Source organism: Periplaneta americana, chromosome 3 (assembly GCF_040183065.1).
Source record: "Periplaneta americana isolate PAMFEO1 chromosome 3, P.americana_PAMFEO1_priV1, whole genome shotgun sequence".
In the NCBI taxonomy this organism is placed as follows: Eukaryota; Metazoa; Arthropoda; class Insecta; order Blattodea; family Blattidae; genus Periplaneta; species Periplaneta americana.
In genome coordinates, this window is record NC_091119.1 from 147429568 (window position 1) to 147440528 (window position 10961).

The 10961-nt window shown below is 34.4% G+C and overlaps 1 protein-coding gene across 3 annotated transcripts in view; it reads left to right on the top strand.

Annotated features, from left to right (window-relative positions):
- kn (EBF transcription factor knot) overlaps positions 1-9505 on the top strand; it is an 872483-nt gene extending 862978 nt beyond the window's left edge. For all 3 annotated transcript variants that reach the window (XM_069821751.1, XM_069821752.1, XM_069821753.1), the window contains exon 14: positions 5402-9505. In XM_069821751.1, the coding sequence (XP_069677852.1) occupies positions 5402-5511 (110 nt within the window). In that variant the 3' untranslated portion in view covers positions 5512-9505. The remainder of the gene's footprint in view (positions 1-5401) is intronic.
- Positions 9506-10961: the final 1456 nt, after the last annotated feature.

The following is a 10961-nucleotide window of genomic DNA, read 5'->3' on the forward strand; positions in this document are numbered from 1 at the left end:
TTGACAAAATGAGAGGGAGCACAAATAACGAGTTATAATTGAGGGGTTTGCCGGAAAAAGGGCGTATACGTCAATATGACGAATTGAGATACATGCAATCTAAGATTTTAAAACGCACCTGAATAAAATGTTATACACGCACGCAGCCCTGTCCTGCAGGTATGTACAGTACAATCAAAATAAAATTTCGCTACTATAATTATTCACTACATTTTAAACCGTTTTCCCGAAGAAGGGCGTATAGGTCTATCCGCCTTTCTTCAGGCAAAGCCCTCAATTGAAGAACTTGTTGAAACTAAAGGCTTATAAGACAACAATCAATCATAAATTGAATGAAACCGATCTTGTAAACAGGTTTCAATTCTGTCGATAGAGACGAAATCCAGCGTGTCCATCATGTGTCTAGAAATCTTTTCGAAAAATTTGAAACATAATTTGGGAAGATGGTCGACAGTTCCAATAGGCCTACTTGATATAAGGTAAGCCAATCAGTTACATCTGCAATATAATATATAAGTAGCGAGATTTTATTGCCGGAAACCGACTCTCAAAATTACCGCTAAGCAGGCTGTTGCTTGCCCATGCCACTTTTCGAATAATTGCAAAGCCTGTTTTTAGCCTACACTCGTTATGAACTTGCAGGGAATATATATATATATATATATATATATATATATATATATTCCCTGCAAGTGTATATATATATATATATATATATATATATATATATATATATATATATATATATATATATGCAGGGTAGAAGTAAAATATCCCTGCAGATTGAGAGGGACGATAGGGCACACGTAAATGAATAGGAAACCTAATTACGTTTTGTGATTAAATGCACGGTTAATTAGAAAATTCAGTTGAGAGTTTCAGTAGTCTGCCAACATCGCTGCTAACAACCTGCTCCTTCTTCTAATAATTCACATGTCAGAGGTCAACGAACTCATGTCTGTCTACCGTAGTGAATTAATTCCCATCTCTCTTTCTGGCTACAACGTTGCAAGCTGGTCGCTTGGGTCAGTAGCTTGAAATTAGTGGTTTTTAAATTAAATTTGCACGAAAACCGTCCACGCTATTGAAATGCAGTAGAGAATCGATTATCCAAATACCGATCAACCGAAATATCGATTAACCGAAAGCGTTTCAGTCGGAAAATTCAAATTTGCGCGCGCGCCATGTAGAAGTTTCGCTAGCGCTGTTTGCGAGATTTAGCGGCCAAAAGAAGAGCCTCAGCTCTAAAGCAAAAAAAGAAAATTGGACTACTTTTCCTAAACTTTAAACCTACTTTAATGGACATTTTGAATTTGTCAAACTAGATAAGTCAGTTCTCTGTGTTATTTGTAAGACGTGTGATAAATATATATAGGCTACTCTATGTACAGTTTCGTGTTTAATATCAATGTTTCTTTGTTTCTTACTGCTCCTATGACACCAGTACAAATTGCTTTCGTAAAGGATTGGTTATCAGAAAAATCAGTTATGCTAACACCCCCCCGTCCCCATTGTTTCGGATAATCGATACTCTTCTGTATGCCAGAGGGATAAATTATTCTTTATTAGATTTTTTATCGATGTGGATAAAAAACACGATCCTACTCGCAATAGTTCCCGAATAAGAGGGCGTTGAACATTTGGAAAAAAAAAACATTTTTTCTCAGAAAACTATGGACTTTTCACCAATATGTTATTACATTTTTTGTTACATACAGCATGAGCTTTTCGCTCTTTGAAAATCTGCAAGTTTATTTCACTTCCACCCTGTAGGCCTATATATGTAAACTGTAATTTGTACTATTTGTACTTTAATTTTATCAAAGAACTGCAAATTTCGTCTATGAAGATATTCATCTTCAAACATAAGCTTACTGTAATTTTAGATCAAAATTAATCTTGTCACATTTATCTTTGGTTAGGATATAATAAGCAATTTTTTAGATATTTTAATAATGTAAGAGCCATTATTATCATACGTCCCAGAAAAGAGCGGCCGGCCTGCCAGCCGCGCCCTGCTTGGTTTCCGCCGAGCGCTTAACCATTTCTCCGGCGCTTCTCCAATATATAACAGTACTAACAATAAATGTTCAATAATTTGGACTTACCATGCTCACAGTCGTTGCTGAAAATGGCCCTAATTTGCCGCCACACACAACTGACATCTTTTGATGAACGAATAAACAACACTCTGAAGTTGCACATCATTGACAGCTTGGATTTATTCTCGTATATAGTCTTTTAGTTCATCTATAAAATGAGGATTTTTCCCACAAACCCTACCTTTTAGTGTTCCCCATAAATAAAAGTCACAGGGTGTTATATCTGGGCTTCGTGAGCAGTGGCGGGATCTTGTTGGAAATAAACTGATAATATCGTTCCGCATAAGAACACTACGTTTTCTGCTTGATTTTCGATTCTTCACTGAGCCTGTTTCTTTAAGTCTTTTAGCGAGTCGTCTAATTGTTTTGGCAGAAGGCACCGTTCTGTTTGGAAACTTTATTCGAAATTTTCGTCTTGTTTTCGCACACGACCTTCTGCCTTTTATGTACGTATTGTACATATACACTCGTTCACATGTACAGTGAGAATTTGTTGCTAGGCATTACGTAAATACACAATAATCACTAAAATTTATGTACTAACTTTGTACACTTGAAGAATCGAGAGTTTCATTACACAACTTCTAAGCACACTGAATGCCATATGACTACTGGAGCTCGATTGCGCGGGAGAAACGATTAGCGCGCGGCGGAAACCACGCAGTGTGTGGCCGACCGGCCGGCCGCTCTTTTCTGGGACGTATGATAATAACAGCTCTGTAGTAATTATTTGTTAGATTGGAATATGTTTATTTTTTAATTTTCTGGTCGATTTACTAAGCTGATGCTGTCAAGAAACGCATTTCGGCATTTAAATGAAAATGCAAACTTTCGGCATATCTAGATTCAAGTAGGAATAGTTTTTTCTCAAACAACTGGCATGTTTCGTATTCTCAAACCTTGCCACAATTCGACTGCGAAGAATTTCCACATCAGCCACCAGAGTCCAAAACAAAATTGATTTTAAATGATCCCACAAGAATAAGTCTAATGTGTTTAAATCAGGTGAAGGTGGAGACCAGGCAACCTAACAAATAAAAAAAAATACTTTAAGATAGAAATTAAAATATAAAATAATTTTATTGAAGTTATTTCAAAGATTCTAGGTCATATTAAATTTGTTGTACTGAATAATAAACAGTGCTAATAAATTCTAATAATTGTTAAAATATTTTAAATCTAAATAAATATGATAAACTATTTTATTTCATTGACCATTTTACCTGTAGGCCTAATGTTCAATATCATAGGCCTTGTCCACACCTGTAGAGTAACGGTCAGCGTGTCTGGCCGCGAAACCAGGTGGCCCGGGTTCGAATCCCGGTCGGAGCAAGTTACCTGGTTAAGGTTTTTTCCGAGGTTTTCCTTCAACCCAATACGAGCAAATGCTGGGTAACTTTCGGTGCTGGACCCCGGAGTCATTTCACCGGCATTTTCACCTTCATTTCATTCAGACACTAAATAACCTGAGATGTTGATACAGCGTCGTAAAATAACCCAATAAAATAAAAATCATGGGCTTTCAAGAGTAATCACCAGCTACACTTCTCTTTCCCTGATTCGGATATCCGATTCCGTCAACCGGCGTTCTCTAGTGAAACTACGATATAGACGTATTTATGTCAAAGCGCTAAGCAAATATGTCTTATGCTATTTTTCAAAGCTGTTTTTCATACCTTTCAGTTCGTATTGGCAGCTACTTTATTTAATATCTCCTGTACAGTACAATTATGCCCACCGCTATGGAGTAACGCTTAACATGTTTGACCGAGCTACGAGTTCGCCCGAGTTCAAATCCCTTTTGGGGCAACTTACCTGCTTGAGGTTTTCTCCGAGGTTTTCCCTCAACCCATTAAGATAAAGAATTCTCTAGATTCAAAACCCCCTAAAGATTATTTTGTTCTTAATTCAGTTATGCCCATATATTGCTTGCTAAGAATGAATTCTAATAATTTACTGTATATAGTTTGAATTGAAAAAGCTATTAAATTTAAAGCAAAAGGTATGTTGAAAATCATTGTTAGGTTAAAAATTTCCTCTATTTGCCACCAGTTACTGTCAAAATCCTTCAATTTGTGAAAGTGGATATAGATGATTTTGAATCTATAGGATTCAAATGCTAGGTAACTTTCCGATATACACTCTGAACTCATCTCGCTGGCATTATCACTTTCATTTCACTCAGATGCCATATGACCATCGCAGTTGATAAAGCTTTGTAAAATAACCCAATTAAAAAGATCAATGTATGACCTCAAAATACAAACTTCTATCCTACAATTTTGGAAGGCCCTCATATTAGTGTCTAATGAGTAGTGGTGTGCTTTTATGGTGATTATTTTACCATGATTTCGTGATTAAAATGGTATAATTTGGTGAATATTATGTAAAAGAACAAGCAATTTCGCGCATATTTCGCACCCTAAAGAAACTTAAAGAAATATATATATATTTTTTTCAATTATTATTGAAACAATCCCTTTGAAACCAACAGAAAATTGTTTGCATCGTTAATTAAAATCAAAATTCAATTTCATTTGACTGTGAAAGGGTGACGACACTGCCTTCTTGATCTCACGAAGGCAGTTGTTGCGGAAAGATGAATAAAGCCTTGGTTTTTCTGAACCGACTCATGCGACGTGCGAGATGCGAGGCCCGTCTCGCACAAATCCGGACTACACGAGAGATAGTGAGTGGTTTCTATGGCTGCGTGATGCGCAGACCTCTCATCTCGCAGTTATAGAAACCACTCACTATCTCTCGTGTAGTCCGGATTTGTGCGGAGCGTGCCTAGGATCTCGCACGTCGCATGCGTCGGTTCAGAAAAACCAAGGCTTTACTGTTGTCTGCTTGCGCTGTTCCCTGGAAGTAATTGTTGAAACTGTGTACATCGTTGCCAGATTCACAAACATGTAATGCTGAATAATCAGATATTGCGAAATGTTCAAGTATATTTTATAACAAAGACAATTTTCATGTTTTATTTCGAATAAACATCCATTTTAATGAGAATTCTCCATAAAACCTGTTTTTTTTTGTTGAAAATATCGGATTATGATATAATTTCGTGGATTTCTATCAATTTCGCGAAAATTCGCGAATGTTTCACTTAATTTTGGAATTTCATTAAGAGATTTGCATTTTCCATGCATGAAATTAAGTTTTCAACATATTTCGCGTATGTAGTTAATGCCAAAATATCACACCCCTAAAGTAATTTAAAGAGATTTCAGCAGACATTTTCTTCTTTTAGAAGGAACTAGATATCGATGTACATGTAATTCTTTATTTTGTTTCAGGAGTGGGAAGTTTGGTGTCATCCCCCTTTGCAACAATGAACCCGTTTGCCCTGCCCACGTGTAATTCCCAGACGTACGGAACGAGTCCTTTGCTAAGTTCCGGCAAGTAACACGAGGAGACGCTGTATTCGTAGATGTAAATATATTGCAGCGGGCAGTGCAATGCGAGTGGCATATTCTGAAAGACGAGCAACTCTCTCAAGAAGAAAAATCAAGAAAGACTTCGGACATCATTTTAGGGCCTATACTCCTGAGTCAAGCAGACCTAACGAATTAAAACCAAATCTCAAGATCTTCTGTAAAGTGTAACTGATATTAATTAATATATGAAAATAAGACATAACTGAAAGTGAAATATCGTATTTCGTGTGAGTGAGTGTGGGTGTATGAGTGTGTGAACTTGTAATCATTCGGACGCAGCACTAGAAAAAAAAATCCCATCTTCATAACTGAATTTAAGTCGTTGTACCTAATAACATTTAATCGTGAAAGCGTACAAACGCTTTAACGTGCTATAGTATAAGCTTTGTTATCCGGCATAGTTCTTTTATTAAATGGCTATAGTTTGTTTTCTTTGCCATCAGAATTAACGCCATTAGTAAAACTTTTTATCTAAATATGATAAAATTTACAGAAAATTTGAAGTAGAATGGTTAATTTAATTTTTATTGTACACTGGCGTTCGAAAATACCTGACATCTATAATCGACAGTGATCGTTAATTTGTTCGTGTAAGTGTGGCTTATTTAGTTATTACTTCTATGGATAGATAGCGAAGATGATATTCAATGTCGCCAATCGTAGTACATAAATATACCCTCATTACAGAATTCAAAATTTCATCCCTCTCTGTTAAATTGTAGGTTTAGCGGGAAAGTACTGTTATTGTCAATTATCAGAATAATTTATACTTAATGTACATCATCCTTTTCTTTAAGCACTTTTTTACCGTCCCAATAACGTTGTTGTATCTTTGGTTTTGGTTTATCCCGTAGTAAGAAAGTTTGCTTACACGATCAAAAAACTGCAGGTTAGATAACTTTGAAGACCAGTGTAAGTACACTACCGTTCATATATACCTGACTGCTACTAATCGACACAGATCGATAATTTGTTCGTGTAAGTGTGGCTTCTATAGTTATTACTTCTATGAATAGATGACGAAGATGTCAGTGTCGCCAATAGTACATAAATATACTCGCATTACAGAATTCAAAATTTCATCCATCCCTCTTTGTGTTAATTGTAAAACAACACTAGGTTTAGCGAGAAAGCACTGATATTGTCAATTATGAGAATAATTTACACTTAATCTACATCATCCTTTTCCCCAAATACTTTTTACCAGTCCCAATAACGTTGTTATATCTTTGGTTTTGATTTATCCCGTAGTTAGAAAGTTCGCTTACACGATCAAAAAACTAGTGGTCAGATGTCTTTGAACAGCAGTGTACACTTGCGTTCAAATATACCTTACTGCTACTAATCGACACATCGATAATTTGTTCGTGTAAGTGTGGCTTCTATAGTTATTAATTCTATGAATAGATGGCGAAGATAAATCAGTGTCGCCAATAGTACGTAAATATACCCGCATTATAAAATTCTAAATTTCATCCCTCTCTATTGATTGTAAAAAAAAACATTAGATTTAGCGGGAATCTGCTGATACTGTCAATTATAAGAATAATTTATACTTAATGTACATCAACATTTTCCCAAATAATATTTACCTGTCCCAATATCAGTATTGCCTATTGAAAATTAGCGGAACTGTTTCAAAATTTGTCAATTTCTTTTATGTTTGTTTCTGACTTGTTCCGTGGTCAGAAAGTTTGCTTACACGATCAGAAAATCGGAGGTTAGATATTTTTGAACGCCAGTATACAATCAATCTGGGGAAATCGGTTTCTGTAATGTTCCAACTGCCATCTAGCGGAAGAGATGTTAAATTTATAGAACATTAGCAGTACAAAACGTAACAGAAATACAATGACTTGTTACTTTTGTAATTCGATGGTGTTCGGGTAAAGGGGATGAAGTCATTTTTTGTGCAAGTCGAATTTTGGTCCCCATAGGAATACACAAGTTAAATTCTACAAGTGGGTGTGTAAAAAAACAGAGGAATAATAACATTTGATGTGTTTTATTTGCGTAGAAAATTATTTGCAATAAGGATGTTTAATTTTCATTTAACTCAAAATTCATTTTTATGACTTACCATCCTTTACCCTAACAGTATTGATTTAATCGGAATTTAACTTAACGATTGAAGACTGAATTTATGATATTTACAGTAAGAATATTTCTTGTTCTCTTCATTCAAATTCAGCAGCATTGATTATGAGAAATGCAGCGTCGGCCATCTACCGGAACCCCTCTAAAGCTCCACGAAACAACTACAAGATCAATTTTGCTCTTGTGTCTTCATCGGCGAAAGTTGGAATTGTTGCGTAATACATATATATTTGTGTAACTAGTTGAAAGTTCACTGTGAAAAGTTAATTGCTGGATAAGAAAGCTTTTACTGTATACTACCATCGTCCTCGAATGCCAATTTCACTTGTTGGCAAGAGAATTTAACTTGTGAATTTTATCTGTTCAGAATAAAAAATGCATATCCCTGTGTGATGAGAACCCGTTTGTTAATATGCGTTAGATTTATATTCGCAAGATCCTTTTCTGATTTCATTTCGAAACAGAGAGGCCACATGAAATAAAAAAAAAATCTCTTGTGGTTGTAATTTTAACCTTACGAGTTAACGTAATGTTTTCTTATTGTTCATAAGTAACGAATTCGTTATTTCCTTTGATCTAAATTTTGTTTTCTTGAAATGGCCTATTAAGGATATTGAATATACATTAATACATATCGTCCCCTTGCGGGGAAAACAAACGTGTTAATATGAAATTATTATTGTAATTGCTGATAAAATAACTTCCTTATACATATACCACGCTAGTTTTGTACAATTTGTGAATAACTACTCCAAGCGATCAAAATGCAAAATGTGAATTGCTTAGTGTACAGACAGAGCGATTGAAAACATTCCAGAAAGAGGAGAATTTTGAAAAGAAAGGAATTACTTTTTTTAGAATCTCGATATCCACCTATATAAATATGAAAGTACCTATTCTTTTCACCAATGTACCGTCTTGTATCATAATTTACAGGAGAGAATGTAAAGAAATTAAAAGAAAACAAGATATTTGACTTTCTTGTACATACATAACCTATAGATATAAATTTGTTTAGAATGTACCTACTTCTCGTGGAATTGAAAGTGATCGTATGTGTCTTTGAGAACGTAATATATACTGAAGCCATTTTCTCCCCCACCCCCGAAGCTCTTTGCACTGTGGAAAGGAGTGGTGAAATAACAATACAGTAACATGTATACGATCTTATGGTATTCTTTCTAATATTCAAATTTTACATCATCCAGATATACCAAACTATTCAAGTAGTGTACATTTGTCGGTTTTACTCTGTGCGGCGAACAGATACTCTGGGCTGAAAGACAAGGTTATAGATCAAGACTTTCGGTCCTTTTGTACGCAAGAGATTTTATGCAATCTAATTTCTCAAGCACAGAAGTTGTAAGCTGTTTTTGATCACTTGAATATACATCGAATAATACATCAAATGATTTGTTTTTATTCTGTTGTATGGAAACAAAATAGGCATTACTGTCTTAAAAAAAATAACGTTTTAGAACTCTATTTTCGAAGTAAACGTTTTCTCAAATTTTTGTTCTTAAAAATCTATAAAAAAAAAAAACAAATGAACGCTTATGTAGAAGTATAATATGTATCTTATTTTTATTAATTAATTGTACAAAATACATTCATTATTCTTTTGTTCCTGTTTGTGAGATATGTGCAGTAGTCAATTTTAACTTTTCAACGTTTGTCAACCTGTTTCTTTTTCATAGCAATAATTTCGTCTAGAAATTCTTAATTATATTTTGGTTGTTACATTTACGCTATTGATCTCTTGTGTAATTTATTGTTTCTATGTAGTAACTATTATCATTCTGTTTGTTAAACATTTCAGCTAAGTGTTTTCTTAAAAGTTTATTAAAATATCGATGTACATTATTAAAAAACATTTAATGACAATTGCCTTCATTGATGTGTTTTATTTAATTGCAAATGAGGAACATCAATAGTTCGACTTGAGAACTTCCATACGTCAGGCAAGAAGTTTTGTATACATAATTGCCACAAATATTACTTCTCGTAAATGATGTACAGGAGATGGACATAATATTGAGAATATCAATAAAAATTATCATATTCAATTTCTTTCAGTAGAGTTTGTAACCTGCATAGAATTGACTCTAGTTTTGAATGATCGCAAAGGGTATTTCGTACCATTCTTCATTAGGAATATTCAAACGCTTTTTGAGAGATGATAATAGAGGAAATATGTTTCTCACTCTAAAATTTACCAGAGTAGTTGGATTATATTTATGTCTGGTCCATGGTGTTGACCATGGAAGATGCTTAATTTGATATTCTTGGTCTTCGAAACGACAGGGCTACTACACTACTGTGAAGGGGTGCGTTAACGTCTTTAAATATTTTATATTTTTTTGGATTAGAAGTCTGGACTATAGGATGCATCTCTGATAGCCTGAGATATCCACGTAATCATTGGCTGTTACTTTGACCTTGAGACTAATGATTGGCCTAACGGAATATCAAAGAGACACAACTCAAACCATATTGCATATTTTTAGGATTAGAAGTCTGGACTACAGGATGCATCTCTGATAGCCTGAGATATGCACGTAATCATTGGCCGTTACTCTGACCTTGAAGCTAATGATTGCCCTAACAAAATACCAAAGAAAGACTATTCAAACTATATTGCATGTTTTTAGGATTAAAAGTCTAGACTATAGGATGCATCTCTGATAGCCTAAGATATCCATGTAATCATTGAGTGCTAATTTGACCTTAAGACTAATGATTGGCCTAACAAAATACCAAAGTAAGAGTACTCAAACCTTCAAAATAGACTCTTATCCATTTTTAATGTTGAAAATTAACATTCAGTATTGTAAATTTCTTTAGTATTTTTCGACATATAAACACAGTTTCGCAGAAAGCACTATGAAAAGTGACTCAATTGGCGATATTATCTGTTGCCATAAAATTTCTGTATTTCTTCAAAGCTTAGTAATTGCAGGTCTGCCATAGATTTCAAATTTGTGAAGCTCTTTACGTACTACTTTTGTAAAGGCAGGAGCATATGGATGTGTATAAATTCCTGCTGAAAATTGTGTACAGTAATTATGGTTGGTTATAAACTAAGGCTCGAAAGTTGATGACCTAGAAATCACAGAAAAATTACCTAAAAAAAACTTAAATTTCTGAAAGTATGACATTAAAATTAAAAAACACATGATTTTAAAAGTAAAATACAAACAAAATAGTATACTTCCATCTGTGGAAAATACATTGTCACTAACTGTAGCAAAAAACTTTATCTTCTTTTCGGCAATTTTACACCTTCACTTGTGAGATACAATATGCTGACTACGGGCACTGC